Source organism: Pristis pectinata, chromosome 4 (assembly GCF_009764475.1).
Source record: "Pristis pectinata isolate sPriPec2 chromosome 4, sPriPec2.1.pri, whole genome shotgun sequence".
Classification (NCBI taxonomy): Eukaryota; Metazoa; Chordata; class Chondrichthyes; order Rhinopristiformes; family Pristidae; genus Pristis; species Pristis pectinata.
Window position 1 is genome coordinate 39,987,186 of NC_067408.1, and position 20,489 is coordinate 40,007,674.

Sequence of the window (20,489 nt, forward strand, 5' to 3'; positions counted from 1 at the left end):
ATTTCCACCAAAATCTCAACTAAGAAGGCTGATTGGCTGCTTGGATTTATCATGAGTGTTAATTTTACCTTCAATTGTTTCCCTCTTCCTGTGAAAAGGTTTCTCAACTCTGCTAAGTAATTCCTTTGTGCTAACCAGATAAAATGAAGATATGAATCACAGATGGAACCACTTATCTTGTCACTTCAAAATACAGTGTAATTCTATTCCTTGGGGCTTGCAGTAGAACACAGATCACAGGCCTCAAAAGTAATATTCTGATGCTTTTTTAAATTAACAGTGCATCTGTTCTAACTAGGAAATCTTTATTGCAACAAATAATTAGCAATGGTTCATCTTGGACAATAAGGCTGAGTTGCAAAATATTTTCTCCTGTAAACTATATTGCTTTAGGTATCAGAATTGTGTGTGACTCCATTGCGGAATGTTTCTACAGTGTTAAGCACTTTAAAACCAGAACTTATCTAATAATTTTGCACGTCAAAATATACCAAGATTATTGTTTTATACATCTGTTTATTCAGCTCATTGGCTTCTACAATAGTCCCAATGCAAAGATTATTACTTTACTTTTCTCATATGAACCTTAATAAATTTTGGAGAATAAAGGATCTGCTCAAGGTAAAGCCACACAACCAAATTAATGTCACATGATCTGTGTAATGTATCTTACTTAAATGATGTGCTACTATGTATCAGATTTACCTCATGAGTATTTCTTTCAACCTATCTCTCTGGAATCCAACATCCATTTCCTTAATCACTGTACTATAAGCAGCGTATGTACTGAATTGCTAACTTGTTACCAGAACAGCAAATCGCATGACATTACACTAAAGATGTTCCTGTTAACTTTTGATAGGACATGTATGACGGGTTTGATCTAAGACAGAGGAGATCTTCTAGTCCTGGATACATTGACTCACCCACCTACAGTCGACAGGGAATGTCTCCCACAATGCCTCGATCACCTCAACATTATCACAGACCAGGTAATGAATGACCTTGAACCAGTAGGTTGATCTGGTGAATTCATTTTTGGATGTGACATTCTGAAGCAATATTCTATTATTAAAGGAAAGTAAACTCAACACAAGGAACTGTTTTTATATCACCTGTCCTTTGATTGAACTGTACTGCAAAATTGCTTGACTGTACAGTGGGAGTCTGGGTCTATCCAGATTATCTTAGGTTCAGTAATTGTGTTTTAGCATCTCATAAGTTATATGAGATGCACACAGTGTTGTCTCTTGGAGAAAGAAATACTTGAAAATGTAGAACAAAGGAAGGTAAACCTGGGTTAACGTTTCTATGGTTAGGTATATAGATGGAAATTTATTAACTCCAGCTAAATAAGCAAATTGATCATGTCAAATATATGACATTGAACTGTGGTTTCACAAGGTATTTGAAGATAAATAACCCACCCATGCAAAATTTATCCCATAGAAGGTGAACTGTGGCATATTCCTCAAATTGATAAGTGACTGGACAAGAAAATATTAAAGAAAGGCCAACTAACTTTATTGTAATTTTGTTTCTTAAAACATCCAAGCGTTCCATTTTCTTGCTTGCAGACAAGAAAATAAATGTAAGCACTCAAGCATTTTTGATGTCACCATCACTGCATATATACTGTATGTTATCATGCCAGATTCAATGGGAAACTGCAATAGGAATATAATTTTGATGTTGTCACAACTAGAAATCACTCACTTTGCTTCATGTTTAGTTAGGCCAAGCATTGGTTCACAATGGCCATGAATATAACGTTTGGATTTTAGCATCATTTTTGCATGGGGTTCTGCAGAGGATATCATGGCTGAATATGGTACAAGATATTCATTAAAACAAGCATAGAGATATTCTGATGAATAACCAAAGAGTATTTGAAGCAACAGTTATTCTCTCCAAGGGAAATAATCACCAGGGAAATGTAAATTTATTTAGAATAGTTGTTGAGATGCCATCAAAGGCTTAGCAAATTGATTTTGTGAATGGCTGCACTTATAAGCCAGTAAAGTCACTAGAATGGTCCTAAGTCTGTGCTGGAGTACCTTATCTTTACAGCATTAGCACTACAGTTCTCTCAGTCTTCCTTGGTTGGAAATGAAAAATCAAACAGAAATTCAGTTTTGTTTTCCTTTCCACTGACTGGAATCAAATAGGCATTGTAGATATCAGTTGGGGATTGGATACTTCTCAGTGTCGTACATGAAAATTCAACATCCAGATGTAACTATTGGCAGTTTTAATGAGGAACATCGGAATGTGTAATATGGGTCATTGACCTCTCAGTTCTTTTCATTAAATTCACACTTCTCTGTACTGCCAATTACCAATCTTGGATTGCTATCTCTAATACCATTATCTAACAAAAAATCCAATCACTGAAGTTTTCAGTTGACCCAGCCTTTAACTGCTTTATTAGAGAGAGACTGGGGAAAAGAGCTTGGTCTTCTTGGAACCAGTAAGTAAGTGGAATGGTCTAAAGTGGATGGAAGAAGATGAACTCTTGCAATGATCTCTGAAAGGAGGTGAAAGAGAGACTGAAGAATTATTCCATTCCATTTGGTATTTTTCCCCTATAAATACAGTTACTGAGGACAAAATCTCAGAGCCTTTTATCCTTGAACTGATTCCATATTCTTCTGTATTGATAAACCTGGCATATTTCAGGGCCCCATGAAAAATTGGTTCATTTGTGAATGTCTTGTGAGAGCCACTTTCAGGTATCTCTGATTATTTTGGTTATATAGCGTGTGCTTCTCCTGAGCCTTTCACACTGCATCACAACATTCAGCTGGAATACTGAACATAGTTATGGAACATAGATGTGCTGCAAATTAAAACACACAAGCAGTAGATATTCCATAGATCATGAACTGTAGAATTGTGTGTGTGTTCCCCAAGCATCACTTCATCTGGTGTATCATGTGCTATAAATAAGATTGAAGCTTATACCTCTATAAATCTATACTATTTACATCCAGAGTACAACACAGAGAAACAAACAATTCTACCAATCTGGGCTCTTGTTCCATATAAGCCTCCTTTGTCCCCGATTCACCCGGAAAGCATTTCATTCTATTCCTTTCTCCCTCAAGTAGTCAGCTAGGTTCCCTTAATTGGAACTGTACTATTTGCTTCTACTCACAATTGTGATAGCGTGTCCAATATTTATACCACCCTTTGGGCAGAGGAGTGTCTGATTTCCATTTTGGAATTATTAGTTACTTCTTATTATGTGGCTTTGGATTCGAGCACAAGGGAATATATTTCCTCTGCACATATCAAGCTCTTTCTTTAAGATCTTTATCATATTACCCCTCTGTCCTCCTTCCAGAAAAGTTGCCTCATTCCTATACAATCTTCCCTGTTTACGCATTTGTTTTACAGGTGGAAAACACAATGATGTTGGAGGATGGAGGAGCTCAGCAGGCCTGCTGAGTTCCTCCAGCATCATAGTGTGTTTCATCTAGATTCCAGCATCTGCAGGCCTTTGTTTCTCTTTCTTTACAGGTGGTAACATTTCTGTGGATCTTTTTTGCGTCATCACCATTGTTTCTTTGCTCTTCTCTGTACAGCATGTCCATTATCTAATCAAGGGCAGTTCCATCTCTATTTCTCATTTCTTTGACTCTAGCAAAGATCACCAGTGATTGCCTTACATCTTTACGGCTTTATTAATCTGCTTTGCTGGTTTTAGTGATTTATGTGTCGAGATATTTAGGTTTTATTATAATGATTAAAATCACTTGTGAAAATGTAGATTATTACAGTGCAGTAATTCCTTAATCCCCTTTAGCAATTCCCCAGTTCTCTCACTATAACATCTTAGTCATCCAGTTTCAAAATGCCAGCTCTAGGTTAATTAAACACATTCTCCTCCTTGACTCAAAGATGGAACACTGTAAGGTACTCATGTACAAACATGTCATGACTCAATGTTCAGTGGAGGAAACTTATTGAGATAATCTTCTATCTCATGAAATATTATTATAAAATAAAGTTCTATTTGATTACAGTGACATTTGTTTACACAAAATTTATCCTCATCTAATTAAACAGGTGGTAAAAAAAGTTAGCTATATTTTGCCTTGTTATATTCATTCTATGTATGTATGACTACCCGTAATCGCAATCAGGTAAATCTCCCTGACGCTCTCAAAAGGAAGCTTGAATAGTTGTGGTCTACAATTTTTATTTTCTACAAAATTGGAGCATTGTTTGTAGTCATGAGGAACAATTAAAAATGTTGGAATGGAACTCTGCAGAAGTTATTGTTCTCCTTCCTGTATCCCAGGTTTGATTCATAACACAGAGCAATCTATGAAAATGTGGTTGTAGTTCAGTGTAAACATTAACCCTGTCTTACCTAAAGTATTTAACTAATGACAATAATGACAAGAGAAGTTCATTATTATAGTATTAATCATCACAGAGTAATATTTTGAAATGTTGCATTGTCTGTCATCTTACAATTTGTTTATTTTCCAGCCTATTTATCATTCCTTACATTTATAATTTACAAAATGACCAAATATCAATTTGAAGTGGCAAAAAGTAGAGCTCATTTTTACTTTCACATTGAGAGTTTTGTTGCTGCTGTTATTTTTACCTTCTGTGTAGTCCCATTATGTGTTTACTAGGAAAAAAAATGTTTTTTTTCCACAATCACTGATTCACATTTTTGGGTGATTTCTAAAAGATTTATTTTCAAATTCTTACTGGTGTTAATATCTTTGAAGTGAGTAATAGAATTCTCATAACCATCCAAGTTAATATCTTATTGCAAATGCATGTGTATATTTATTAATGCACCCTAAAAGAGCAGCACAATTAATTTGACTGAGTCACATGGGACTACTTGGGATATTATGCCAAGTTGGGATCTCATGGGATATCAGTGGGATAAAGGCCAGAGATCTGTTGCAATCCACAAGTGCTTTAATGCAGCATCCAATTGTTCAGAAATCCTGATAGTTTGGCATCTGGCTCATTCATTAGTTCAGAGTGTGAGCCAAGGGGGCAGAGTTGGGTTTTAATGTGCAGCCCGAGCCAAAATTGGGTTCCAGAACAGTAGTGGTCGGAAACATGGAAAAGTTTGCGACCGGAACCAGAATCCAGAGTGCTTGTATACTTCCCACTCCCTTTAAACATCGGTGCACTGGAAATTGTATTATACCTCCACGTAACATGTAAAAAAATTAAAATGGAGTAACATCCAATAATCCATAAATCTGCCGGTCTAGCACAACCAAAGTCCAAGTGGTGACGGATCATCAAGTTTTATCATATAACTGCATCAATTGATTAATTTATCAGAGCAGCAGCATCATTCTCTGGCTTTCTTCAACTAAAGTCTTGCTATATTAAAGAAACTAAGGGTGCTTGAGTTATATGCTGATGTACAACACGACACCAAAATTCTATAGTCTCTGACACTGCATTCATATCTTGCAGCTCCATCAGTGACAGCAAAAAAGATGAAAAATGTCCTCTCAGTAAAGTACTGCTCGTTAACTTTGTGTAATTCTCAGCAGGGGTAATGGTAGCTGTGTCATGATTAGCCTTTGCTTAAAAAAGGGTAGAGCAAAGTCAGACAATCTCAGTCCAAATTGCTGAATGTTGCTATCATTGCCTAGCCTGCTAACACTCACAATTTAGTGAAGAGTTTTGACATTGGTAAAGTACTAAAGGGCAATTAGTGCCATGAAACCATTCCCACAATGAACATGAGTTAGAGAGGGAAAATGAAATTAAGTTAAAATGGAAGTTTTTATCTTTCTTGGCAGAGCAGTGATTTTATTTCATAAATAATCCATCTGTATCTGGAAGATTTCTGGCCCTATCCCAGCTACTTGATCTTCGGGAAGGGTTTTGGAAAATTATTACTGCTTTTGCATAGTTTCAGGGCCAAATCAGCTCTGAGTGTAAATATAAGACACTATGTAAAAATCAGTGTCAATTGAACATACGAATAATGTCGATGAGAAAAAAAAGAAATGGAATATCTTAAAAAGTAGTGTTATAAAAGAGGGTCTGCACTCTTCTGGACACATCTGCTTTGATTTCAGTTTCCTGATGTATCCAGTTTGTGGATATCACTATTCATTTCAATTATTACAAGCTCTTTTTATCGGTGGATATGTCGTCTCAAATGCACATCAGGGATTCAAAAATATGTGCATGATATTTATTAAGTCCAGTTCTGGTCCTTGAATTAGTGAATGGGATAGATATGGAATCTTGTTTCCCAGAGATAAAAAGCTGCCGCAAAATATACCTTTTGAAATATTCCTTGAACTGCTTAATAGTATTTGAGTAAACTCTGGCTCAGAAAATAATTGTGGAAGTTTAAATATCATCTAAAGGATTTAATGGCATGCTGTAGAATTTGAAAATTGTGAAAAGTTATTGAACCATTTAAATATTGCATGCATTCTAAAAGCAAATAAATGAGTAAAATATTGAAGCCTAGAAATTCATTCCTAGTCAGAATGGTAAATATGCTATAATATGGCATCAGCCATATTCTTGAATTTCAGAGGCAGAATATTATATGCCAACTCATAGATCTTTGAATTATAACTTAGACACACCCCAAAAAATCCTGAATAGAAAGTAATCTTATCAATGTATAATTCTACTAAATATGAGAACTATCTTATTTTTATGTAGGTACAGTCGCTTAACTTTGAGTAAACATCTAAGTATAAGGAATACATTTCATACCAATGCAATATAATCAGAAAATGGTGGAAATGGTAGATTTCTTGATTGTGAAATTGGATTTTGTTACCAGTCCAGGGAGATGTGAATCGTGATGTCAAATGTTAATTGACAAATGTTGCAATGCAGCTTAGATGATTTTAGTTTCTGGTTGTCAGAAAATTCCACTTGATTAACAAGGTGAAAGAAGAAATTTCAAAATGCATTCTTTCTTTCTGAAGGTTGATTGTGGGGTCAAGAACTTAGATAAGTGAGAACCTTCAATTGGCGCTTCGTGTGGCAAGATGCAAGCAATCTGACCAAGAGTTTAATTTACCATATTTTCTGGCAAGGAGGTCACAAGTGATGTTCATTTACACAAAACTCTTACTAAGGTAGGGCAGGGTGAAATTGGAGGGGAGGGATCCAGTAGTTGGGGGAGTAGGGAATTAGAGGGAAAATCCCATTGTCTTTCAGTTTAGTGATTCTGGAATTAGCTCTTGAGATTTGAAATCTCTTGATTGATTTCATGATATATTGACATCAAATTAATGTTCAAAAATGAAAGAACATGGATAAATCTGAATAGATAATGCGCCTGTCATTCTTTGTGTGAAAGTATGACTGGCTTGACAGTGTAAACAGAGCACTTTGCAAATTGTGAAAAGAAATCAATGGAACTTCCATGACAGTACAAGCTCCTTGCTGGAAAAGCATGGTACTTTGAACAGATTACTCATTCTTGTTTGCTTCACAGCTTTTGCTCTTTATTTATTTATTCATGTTTCTGCTGCTTTCTTTGCAATTCTTTGGAGGCACTGAAAGCGGCCGGAGTTCACCTTATTATAGCCAGCTAGACATCAAGCCAAGTCCTGTCCAGACTCCTATACATTTCCATATACCAGGTAGGAGCTTACGCATTCACCAGCATGGCTTGAATGCATTAGACAAAATAAAATAATTTCTATTTTACATTAAGCTGATAGTTTCGAATGTAAAATTGCACACAACAAAAATCAATAGCTGTTGCACAGAGACATGAAGATTTGGGCTCAGTGGGAAACAACCTTAACCATTTTGCTTCTGAGTTAGAAATTTTCATATCAATTATTAAACACTGCCTATAAATAGATGACTACATGTTCGTCTCAGTAAATTACTTGGAGTGAGATTCCACATGCACAAGACCTTTGCCAAATGCAGAAATACATAGAGATGCTGTGGTGACTTGGTAGAAAAATATGTTTGTTCACCAACCTATACAGACAAAACAAAATTCCACAAGGAGGAAGGTCTGTGCAAATCTAGATGGCAAGGGCAGTGGCACAAGTAAATTCCACTGCAGTGAGGTTCCCCTTCAAGTCACACCCATTCCTCACTTGGAAATTTATTATCACTTCTTTATCAATGCTGGGTCGAAATCCTGGAATTCCCTACAAGCACTGTGGAGCTAACTTCTGTTCAAGACAACCACAGTTCAAGAAGGCCAATTCTTCTACTTTCTCAAGGGCACGTAGTTGCCAGCATCCCATAAAATAACTTTTAAAATATTCCTGTCATCATAAATTCCCAATCTCAGTCAAAAGGAGTTGGGGAGCACAAAGTTACGGAGCAGAGGTACAATAATTTCTCAAAAGAAAAATGTATTGCGTCATTCATCCTTTAGAATTCTTGCACACAGTGCATTGAAGTTGGAAATGGAGATGATTATGTATAGCAAATGTGAGAAGGTCATGGGTAAAGAGTTCAGATGGGAAGACTTGTAAACAGAGTATCCTTCTGCTGTACATTTGGTACTTATATTTTCTCATAGAACTCTGAATTAGAAGAAAACAGTGTTTACCCTTTCCTCAAACGCAGCTATGTTGCACAGAAGGTTCCCATGGTTGCCCACTACTTAACCTTTCCAGATATATAATGTTAGCTGGAAATAAATATATTGTCAAACCTATAACTGTTAAAGAACCAAGGCAGCTATTTTCACATGACTGATCATGGCTTGAATTGAAAACACCTACATTTAGAGATAAGGCTGTATTCTTAAAGAAAATACAGATGCATTAAGTAAGTGGCTGTTTTTTTACATGTACTTAATGACATTCATGGTATTTTCACATGTCCCAGGCATGTGACATCTTTTGCATTTCTGTATGTCTCATTCATTATGTCAAAACATTTCAAAAGGCAATAAGAAAGTGCATCCCATTGGCACTTTACCATGCTTCCAGAGCAGGGTAATAATGTAGCTTTACCCTAGCAGGTCCCAGCAGTTGGGAAGCTAGAACACAAGTCAGTGGTATACTGCTAAACAGATGGAAATTATTAAGGTACTTGCATAGCTCACTTATTCATTTTCTGGAGTAAAAACAACACTGACAATAAGTTTGGAAAATCTATATAGAATGTTAGTGTTCAAGGGTCAAATCTACATTTGGATCACTGCCTCACAATAACGTCTTAGTAGTTCTCTATTTTTGCCTTTGAATATGTGATACACAACCTATGGATTATGATAGTCGTTAATGATCAGATGTAAGCTTACTTCATATAGTTCTGAATGGTGACAGAGTTGCTTTATCAAACAAATATGCAGCATTTTGTTTATGCCATGAATGTGCCAATACTTTGCATCATTTATTTGTCTGTTGGCTTTCTGGTGAGTTTCTTTTCAGTGGAAGTTGCATGGTATATAATTGTACAAACAAGCACCATTACTACAATGCAATGCCAAGCTCCAGGATCATGTCCACATGCTGTTACGATCATTGGATTTGCTTCCTTTATTTATAAGGCCACTTTCATGGCATATTACATGAAAAAAAATCTCAGAAATGTAGCAAGTAAAATGAATTAACCCACAAAATATAGATTTTGTTAATGGTGTTGAAAGTTTTGGATATCAGCACAATTCAAGAAGTATCAAATTGACATGTGTATCAGATCCAGCATTGATTTTATACTTTAAGTAAAATAAATTATGAAACAGGACTAAAATAAAATCTTATGTATTTATTATGCATTATTAAGATCCAATAGCTCATTGAAGTAAGATTTTCTTGATTAATGCTATTTCAGTATAAATCACTATTCTATATGACGCACTATATTGCATTTTGCAGGTTAAGTTGTATTAACAATCACTATCCTTGCTTTCTTCTCTTTTTCTTCAGCAAGTGGAGAAATTTCTAATATCTACCGGAAGCCCCCTATCTATAAGCGACATGGTACTATCTGCATGATTCTTACACATAAATCTTTTGATGTTTGCATTATTTATAAAATATAGAGTTAGTTTGGTAAATTCCAGTTAAACTAGAGCTGATGAGCTAAATTCAACTTTAAGAATAATTCCTCATTTACTACCAAGTGGCTCTGATGTAGAGAACTTCTCTGTACTTTAGTTTTCAGATAACATATTCAGTCCACATCCCTTTCTTCTGGATTTTGAAAAAGTAGATTCCTTTTTCATACATTATTCTGCATCAATATTCCATGCAACTCCAGACCATTTCAGAGAAAATAGTGAACATCCTTATGATTAATATACTTTATTAGGACTTATTTTCACCAAAGGAAATTATTAGCTTTGTCTGTTTCATAGAAATTTTTCAAACTGACTACCAACATCTGGATCTTTCTTTTTCATTTTGAACCAGCAGAGGAAGTTTGTCAGCTTTTTCCTCCTGATTTTTTTTTGCATCAGTCACCAATTCAATCTGGTTTGCAGCCTATATGATAAAAATAAATGCTATGAGAAGGCAATTTCTCGCCTCATCTTGTGGACGAGTATCATTTCACTACATCTGAAGCAACCCTGTATCATTCCGTTGTTTGGGCACCAATTTAGTTGACAGATTCATTAATGTGTCAATTTTCCATTATTAAACCTTTTTTTCATGCTAAATAATGGCAGGAGGCTGCATCTTTATGAATTAATCCATCATCTAAATAAGTATTAGAAATCTGTAACTTAAAATAAAAATATTTCCCAGGTGAAATAAGCAATAATTCTTAATCACTCATTTGTCACTGTAACTATACATTAGAGTGATAGTGATGGGAAAAGCTTGGTTTTTTACTTTTCTATAACTGATATAAGACAAATTAAAACCTACAGTTCAGTATGGAACTGTAAAATAAAAATAGACATTAATTTGCACTATGTTACCCTGTGTACCACCTTGCAAAAGGGGTATTTACTCTTCAGTATATATTTTTTTCTTCTTTACCCTTTTGCTTGTGTTCCTCACTCTGATGCTTGTCTCTTTTCCTGCCTGCTAACTGGGCCTTGGTTCATCAATATGCTGTAAGTAAACTTGGTTACTTTCATACACTTGTTCAGTGTCTGAATTTCAATGTACGCCTCTTACAGAAATAAGAGCTTCTAAATCAACAGTCTGTCTCTGATTTTATATCATTAAGAGGAATGCAATTATGGTTACAAAGATACTAAGAGGATTTACTTTATTGAGAATAGCTTTTTAATGCTATTTTTATAAAACATCTTAATTGATAACATAGAAATTATCTAACTACAGAAGTTGTCGTTAAATAAGAAACATCTCATGGAATTCATTGTATTACTCCCTTGAAGGGCTCTAATGATGCCTCCTATGACTCAGCCAAAGTGGCATGAGTTCTAGGAACATTCAATTGCCACTGGATGAGTGGTCAATGAGAACTCAGCCTTGAATACCTGAACGTTTTGAATAATGGAAATATATTTATAGATAAGCTCTGAATATCTTTCCCAAACAATGTATCAAATGCTCCAAAGGTAATCATGACACTTCAGTATTACATTCATTATAGGAGAACATCCAACTGTTCAAGAAATATTTCTATTCCTTATAATTGTTCCATAAAATTTCATTGAGCATTATGCTGTATTAGTGTTAAATTAGTGCACGCAGTTGATCAGAAGAAAACTAATTAAAAATCGGTAAAGGCCACTTAACTTGATCTTTCCTTTGCCTGGTATGTCAGTTATTATAATGTCAGTTGTGCTTGTTCAAGCAGAGCCATTAGGTAAGCTAAATTCAAGACGCATTTTTAACTTAGAACTCAAATAAGAGGTCATCTCTCCAGACAGGATAAGGAGCTAGTTCAGATTGCAAAAATACAGAGGATTTACTGTTCATGTATGTTGGAAAATGCTCCTCCTGTTGGTCCACATACAACTTAATTTACAAAGCATGTGTCTAGAGAACAATGTGCTTCTACCTCTGGGCACACCAGCAAAAGCTGCCTCAAGCCAAAACAATTTTAGCAAGAGGACCTTAATCCAGTACCCAACCCCTTATTTACAAAAGTGAAGCGACGATAACCATATTAGTCTGATGGTTAGTGCACCTCTGGCTAGAGTATGTGGGCATTTCTTATCTACCGTTTTGAAGCCTTTGGAGCCCAATATTTGGATGTTGTTGGGTACAGTTTTAGAGCAGGATTTATGTTTTAAGCATTCCAATTTAAATTAACCTTTACTACAACTGGATTCAGTAACCTAAAGTGCCAAATTTCTGCTACTGTGAACAAGATTTGGCAGCAGATTTTAAATGTACATTTCACATAAATGCAATTAATCAATAGCACTGAACACTCTGGTAGAAAAGCTTCACATACCCTAGGGCTCTGGCACTAAAGCAAAGAAGAAAATAATTTTTTTTAAAAAGAGAAATTCATAGCTTTTAAATTTAGACAGTAGGCAAGTGACGATGTAGCTGCTACACCAGATTTTTATATAGCTACACAATGTATATTTATGTGCTTTGAGAATTAAGTCCAAAATCACCCAGGTAGCAGAGACCAAGATTACGAGCCAGCAGAATAGCCAGAAACATTCAAGGTTGTGGATATCATGAGGAGTTCCTTGTTTGTCCTGTTACTATCTGGAGGCATAAAAAGGGGTTTATGAGAGCAGTCATTGAATTGTTAATGTTCTTAACATTTTTTGCTTTGTTTTGTCTTTTTTATTTGTCTTTTTTTAAACATTGATGGTTACTGATATGAGAGTGAAGATGATAGAAATAACATTACCAAATTTGAAAGGATCCTGTGTTATGAGAAATGATCACATAACAAACTGCCATTACATTCTCTCTTAGTCCTTCCCTCAGACAATGGACAGTGATTTCTTTTCCTCTCTGATATTTTTGTGTGCTTGCACAGGAACTAGTTTGCTTATGTTGCGAAGACATCTGCAACTTGAACTACTCTTCAATGAGATTTTATAAATGTTAGCTTGTTATGAGGAAAAGCCTGACCTCAGATAATGGGCAGTTATTTCTTTTCCTGTCAGATGTGTATCTGTTTGCACAAGGAATCATTTGCCCACTTTATAGGGAGTTGAGTTAGAATGGCCTGTTTTGTATTGTAGAACAATAGTAACTACTTATGGTGGAAACTTCCCTAATGGAAGCTGCATCATATTTGTTTGTTTGGTCTGTGTGTAATTTCTATTCCAATTCTTTCCCAGTATTTGCAGTTCACATTTTGCCTGTGTGCTTACCCTATTTCTCTGTGATGTCCCAATCCACTGGGAAATATGTCTAGTGTTATAAATTCTGACAACTGTTATTAATAGGACATAGATAAGCAGCTTGACTTGCCTAGTGATTACATTCTCTGTATTCACTTTGAAAACCTGAGCCCGTTTGGTTAGGAAGATACTCTGATCAATGCTCTGGTAAATACTTAGTGTTTGACATTGGAATGTTATTCAGCAGGTTTCATTCTTGGTTCCAGTGACATTTCCTATCAGGCAGAGACAGAAAATGTCATACTAATCAGTGTTTTCTCACAGCTGAAATAAGATATTTTATGTTGTCCCCATTGTATATCGTATGTTGTTGTTAATAAGTAAATTTGCTGGTGTTAATGTTCCCAGAAGAACAGGTCATACTGATTTTAAAAAAAGACTTAGAATGATATCTTCGTGAAACTTAAAACTGAAATAAGAATTTTAGGAGTCATGCAATTAATAAATTAATTATTAACTTAAGTTAATGGACTTTAAAATGAAATTACACCTGCTCTTCGCAATGCCTCTGAACCATTGTGTGACATTTGTGTTAAACAAGCAGTATTTGTAAGGCTATCAAATCTCAGTAAACATCCAAACACTTGGAAGTGGTGCTATGTGCAGAAATGGATAATTAATAAGTATATCTTCCAAGTCAAGCAATTAAATGTGTTCAAGTTTAATCAGCACGATCATAATTAGACTGTATTTGCCACCATTATGTTTGAGAGAGTAAACATTGTAAACCAACAAACACAAGACTGGTTATCTGACTGTTCCAATGGGAGTGAGAGCCCACTGTATCCATGTTCTTGATTGAGAGCCTTGTATGCGTCCACATGTGGTGTGATCCTACAAGTATTGGAGTTCATATAGTAATATGAAAGCTTTAAAGATGATAGGTGAATTGTTTTAAAATTAGAATTATTAAAATGTCAGTACTAGACTCTCGGAGGAGATTTTAACATTCTGTGTGCAGGGCAGTGTTAAGATAGGGGTGGTAGACTCACAGTTTCATCCCTATTTTACTTCTAGTTTTCCCAATACCTTCTGCTGGCCAGGTGAAGTGCCTGCTCAAAACAGATGAAAAACTCATTAACCTTTGCAAAGTGGAGTCTCTCAATTTGCATAGGACTCTAACATTTTAGCTACCTGTTTGCTAAAGCCTTACAAGAGATCTGGCTTGAAAGGGTAAGCACTACAATTGCTTATGGATGTTGAGGAAGAGGAGGAGCAATGTGGTCATCTCCACCCCAACACACTCATAAAACATTCTTTCTTGTTTACATATTCTTCCTTTTCCTTTTCCTCCACCAGCCTCTATAACACTGATTTCATGGAAACTCAGCACCAAGAGTAGCAGCAGGACGCTGGCTACAATTAGTTATCCAGTTGAAAATGACATCCAGCTCTTGACTTAGACTGCGCCACTTGCTAGAGAGGAAATGTTCAAACTGTTATTTGAATTGCAGGATTTCCTCATTTACCTGAGGTCAATAAAAATGATCATTCTGATTTGGTATCTAGATTTTATTTTGTCAAACATTGTACAAAATGAGGTGCTATAAGTTTCTATGAGACCAAGAAGGAATAATGTTTTGCCCTCAAGATAGAGACTCATAGAGTCATATAGTACAGAAAAAGGCCATTCAGCCCAGTATGTTCTTGCCAACCATCAAGGACCCATCAGTACTAATCCTTCTTATTGTTTCTGAATGTCCATGACATGTGGAAACATTTTTGAATGTTTCAGAAACATTCTGGGTATTTAAAAAAAGATTTTCAGATTTGACATTCTTGGGTAATTCTGGGAGCATAACTTTGTTGGTTTGTGGGTAGGACCTGCCCACATGCTGCACCTTATGATAAGAAAGGCTTTTTTGATGCATGGGGCCTTTCCATGAAGAACCTTCCCAGTAGTTTCTGCACGTTCCTGCTGGGTTGATCACCAGAACAGGTTTTATCAAGGTGTATGATAAGCCAGCAGCATTGCTGCTGATGTAAGATTGGCCCTGTTATCTCTTTGTAATTTAATACTTCTACTTACAGAGCTTACAATGCTTCCTATCTCTGACCCATTAGCAAGCTTGGATATGTGGTCCCTATCCCATCATCTAAGTTGAGACCTCAACACAAATCCATGCAGGATACCACTAATTTCATACTGCCAATTTGAGTAGCTGTCCATTAGCCCTCCTTTATATCTGCTGCTGTTCATCTAATTTCTAGACAAGTCAATAAAATAACAATTGAAATTCAGTTCCAGCTACATAATATACAATGCAGTTATAGTATATAATAGACACCACTTATTTCAGTTGTGCTAACATGCATCCAGCCAGTTTAATGCAAGTGGGATTTACTGGATAATGCACTTCCATTTCATTTTAGTTAATAAATATTTTATGGTTCGTTATTGGTGGAGCCAGAAAGTACATTGATGACCACCATTGCTTGATGAATATATTATGAAGACATGTATGTTCTGAGTAGCTTTGACCAGAACATGTACTGGCATATACTGAACTGTGATATTATTAAGTTTTTTTTTACTTTTTCTTGAATACAGTTTGTACAAAGTTTTGCTGAAGCACTTTGTACAGGATAGACAATGGAAGCTAGTGTATAAAATTTAACACTACTTCATTGCATTGGCACTTGTGTCATTTGCTGGAAATTAGACTTCTGTTATTTTTACATGAAACAAAATGCAATGAAAATTCATTTGTATCTCCACAGATGATCTAGTAGAGAAAGCTATTGCCTGAAGTAGCATTAAGAAGGTTATAAGTTCAATGTAAATTTGCTTGGTCAACTAATACTAACTGAGACAAGCTTTCTCCTCAGCTTTCCTTGCAACAGTAGGAAAATGAAAATCAGCTGGGCCCTACACCTGATTGCTTTTCAATTTCTGTATCAATGTGAAGAAGTGAGAATGAGATCAATATACCACGAATTATCCCTCAGAGAAAGAGAATAATAGAACAAAAGAATGATGGTTAATTGGTAGACAGTAGGGGGAAATGTAAATGGAAATATTATGGAAACAAATGAAGTACATAATATGCTGACTCTGGTGTATTTATTTCTCAGAATATGTGTACATAGCAACAAAAAGCAAAACCAGCGAGGATATTGTACAGTCTGCAAGATATCCTGCAGCTTACTCTCCAGATATCTTCCAGCAGACAGATTCAGAGTATTGGCATTATCCAACTTCACCTAAAGGTAGACATACGAATTGATAAATGTTAATGTGTTTTTATTTAATAAGGTAATGCATTATTAAGCTGGTGGAAACTCTAACATGTGCAATCAGAATCCACATCTGTTGTTTTGGAGTGGTGAAGAGGGAAGCTAAAATTATTGCTATACCACCTGAAAATAAAAAATAACTCCTATTGGCTATAGTCTATTAAAAATAAAAAATGGAAATATGATTTCATTACATCATCTTCTTGTGTCACAATTGCTACTTCATTGGCAAAAAATTATATGAAGCAAAATAAACTTTCAAACATTAAAATAAATTAAGTAATGCAAGCTAAAATTGAGTGGAAAGTAAACTTGATTTTAGCATACAGAATTTGTTAATGAGTTCATTTCTCTGTGTTAGTACTGAATGTGCTGTGGTGAAATCTATACCATGCACATCTTGTGCTTTTTTAACTACAAGAGCATTCAGATTTTCCTAGCTTATTGAAATAGAAATATGAATTAAATCAAGTCAAAGTTATCTGCTAAATACTGGTGGTGCCTGCTAAAGAGTACTGCCCAGACCTGCCAGGACAATGTCATAGGGTTGACTTTCTTCTATTTGTGTTAATCAAAAAAGTGACACGCATAAGAAAAATGCAATGTGGAGAAATTGTGCCAATGAAATCCTATCCTGCATCTGTGAAGCACTTAGCTCTCAAACAGAGGAGTTAGAATTGCTGACGATGAAATTTTGAACAGGACAGCTGAAATTTTTAAAGGTTATTGATGAACAAATGATGAAACTTTCTCACAGGTGCAGAGGCACACTGAAGTGTCAATGATCCACGAAGGACCAGCATGGCAATTTTTGTTACATTAAGTGTTATTTGAAACTGGAAAGAAAATACAATTGAAACCAAGGTATCTAGCAGTTAAATGTAGACAGCAATCTTGTGTGCAATTCCAGATATCGCTTTGTATGTTCAAAATGATATTGTGTTACAAAAATCAAATTCCATTTCATGAAATTTTAACCACAATAGATGGATGCAAAAGCACACAAATTACCACCTTAGGAGGTCAACACAGGCTTAAAATCAGAGATTTTGGTGTAAATATCACTTTTGGATTCTTAATAATAATATTCAGTTCAAATTTTCATCAAATTTATGTTTTTCAGAGTGTGTTTCATCTAACTTTCAATCAATCGTATTATTCTGTTGTAATGTTAAATTCTGTTTTGTAATAGAGCACTCTACACTTGTCAAATGTATACATTTGAGAGCCAGCTGCCTCCCATTGTTTTTCTTTTAATCATTTATAACAAGCATTTACAGCAGAGCAAAATAATTAGTTGTAGTCATAATTAATCACGATAACATGTGGCTTGGATTGCAGAATGAACTTTAATTATAATAGTTTGAATGCCTAAATCACGAGAGTATATTTGAGCCAAAGGTAATGCAAATACTATTTGGAAACAGTAGGCTTTTCATAACATCTATGCACAAAGATAAGTACACTTTCAAGTAATTTATGTCATGGTCAGGGGTAAAACTAAGCTTATTTTAGATTAAACAAAGCCATATCATTTGAGCTTAAGCATAAAGAGGACATTGATATCTGACATTGAGCATAGCTCCAAAAACTACTGAAAGATTAATAGAGGTTGTTTTTCTCCTCAGAGCAGAGTGAAGGGAGCTATGAGGCAGTGTTAGTAAATATATTAATGAGCCATTCTGAATCGATGCAGAGAACAGATATAGTGTAAGCATAACTAACTGATTTCCAGAAAAGGCTGAATTAAATAGTTTATCGATTCAGATTAAGGATTCAGTGATCACCCAGTGCTATTCTTATGGCAACAATTTAAGAGAAGTTGGACAATTGTTGAATAGAAAAATATGGCAAAATTGAGAGGACAGGAGGGTCAGCCTGGTAGCTGGAAATGTTCTGCTTTGGTTCACCTGCTGATGTACTGATAACTGAAGATTGGTTTTGATAGATCTGTCTTGTTTTTCAGCCTCAAGATGGAGTCGAAGATCTTCTTCTGGTGCTGAGGACGATGGGCAAAATATTTGGGACCAGGGTATTCAGAGGGTATGAACTTTATCTCATACAATTAGTTGCCAGTGGAAATATGTTTATACAAATAAAAAAATGATACGGCAGTAGGTAATCCCAGTTGTTGATTAGACAATGCATATCAAAGAGAAGTCCATACATACTTTTTAAATTATTTTTGTCATATGTAAACATCAAGTAGATGCATAAATTAAAAGATTGTTGCAGATCTCTGGTCTAAACATTTTCTGAATCAATCCCAAGCACTTTTTCTCATTATATTCAAATAATTGAATTAAAAAATTAATAAATTCAAAATCAGCATGTATCAATTGTAAGCTGACATTTGAAAATGTTTAGATGTCAAATCCTAAATATGAATCAATGACATCTTGACCTTGTTTGTGTTTCTACACACCAATTTTTTTCTTCCCATGCTATTCTAAGATTCTGCTTTGCACCTGGGGTACACTTCTACAAATGTCGTCAACCCAAGGTATTTTGTTTATTCATAAATAAAATGATTTTTGTCAGTAACAAAATGAGAAGACAGATGGTTGGTGCACTCACTGTGGTCTACACTGATGAAAGAAAAGAAATCTAAATTGTAAATAACCAGAACATCTAAATGCCCAGTCATTTCATCCAGCATTCAACAGGCTAGGAACTAATATATTAATTGAAATTCTTGGGATGATACAAGTCAGTTAGTTTTTGACATTATTGTTGTCAGAACAGATAGGCATTTACCTTCACTACAGCAAAGTACAAATTTCAGCACGCTCACATCACACTGTAGATCTCACTTTCAGTTCCCACATGGTAAAATGCAGCATTGTTCAGCACTGTTTTAATAACATGAAGACCACAGTGCAACTATCAAAGGTGACCAGTCCTTGAAATGACTGAAAAGCTGCTGCTGGGTCATGGTACTGTCATTACTACTGGTACAGGGCTAAGAAGAGACTAAGTATCATCTCAATACTGTAATTCATTTCTGTACTATCTATGCCACTGTGGGTTCTTTATGAAAACATGCAGAATATGCACAGTAATATATTGGAAACATGGAAAGTTCTATTTGGTATGCCTGGTTTAAGATTCCTTTTAGATTGTTCACAATGAATCACGTGATTAAATACATCAAGCAATGAGTTCACATATACTTTTCAATTATTTTTCCTCTTTAAAGAAAAGGAAAGAGTGAAAGTTACAAAGGTTTAATTGACTAACTGGCTGGTGAATTCTGATCTTCATGGCTGTTGTAGCATGACTTGATGCTGGAGACTCAGCAAGTGTTGATCTACCACCTGCCTTTGGTATCACCTCTTAGCCCTCTTCAGTTAAGTTCCATATCAACTTCTTCACCAACAGGACAGCTCCCTCCAGGAGTACGTTCAAACTCATGATCCTCCTCACTCTTCTCTTGGATGCCTTGCAGTGTGATCCAGCGGCCTACATGTGCCATTTTAAATTCTCACCCCTCTTGTGAGATAATTGTTGGAACCATCTATCTCCACAGTGTCTCTGATATCCCATCAAGTCAATGCTGCCTCAGAGAGCAATCCCATTCCCCCATCTATTTCCTTGTAACCCATTTTCACTCATATGCCCATCCACTTACCCCCCAAATCTCCCACCACCCATCTACTAGTAGCCAATTATCCTACCAACCAGTGCATCTTTGGGACATAGGAGAACACTAGAGCATCTGGGTGAAATACATGCAGACTCAGGGAGAATGTGCAAACTCCACACAGCCAACACCAGGGGTTAGGATCAAACCCCGGTCTCTGGAGCTTTGAGGCAGCAGCACTACCCACTGCCCCACTGTGCCACCCATAATCAAACTTCCCCTGCCTGCAGTCTACTGCCACTTGAAGTGTTTGACCACTGCAGCAGCTTCAATCCTTTTCCATCCTACCCTCACTATCAGTCACAGACTATAGTTAAGTAATAAAAAAAGTATGTGTTTGTGCTGGAGACAGTGCAG

At 35.7% G+C, this 20,489-nt stretch overlaps 1 protein-coding gene across 6 annotated transcripts in view; it reads left to right on the forward strand.

Annotated features, from left to right (window-relative positions):
* ablim3 (actin binding LIM protein family, member 3) overlaps nucleotides 1-20,489 on the forward strand; it is a 211,988-nt gene that overhangs the window by 175,414 nt on the left and 16,085 nt on the right. For 3 of the 6 annotated variants that reach the window (XM_052013535.1, XM_052013539.1, XM_052013536.1), the window contains 5 exons: nucleotides 863-992; nucleotides 7,530-7,619; nucleotides 9,885-9,938; nucleotides 16,343-16,462; nucleotides 18,456-18,532. In XM_052013535.1, coding sequence (XP_051869495.1) covers nucleotides 863-992; nucleotides 7,530-7,619; nucleotides 9,885-9,938; nucleotides 16,343-16,462; nucleotides 18,456-18,532 — 471 coding nt within the window. Of the gene's footprint in view, nucleotides 1-862; nucleotides 993-7,529; nucleotides 7,620-9,884; nucleotides 9,939-16,327; nucleotides 16,463-18,455; nucleotides 18,533-20,489 lie in introns of all 6 variants that reach the window. The other 3 variants (XM_052013537.1, XM_052013540.1, XM_052013538.1) reach the window with 2 other exon arrangements.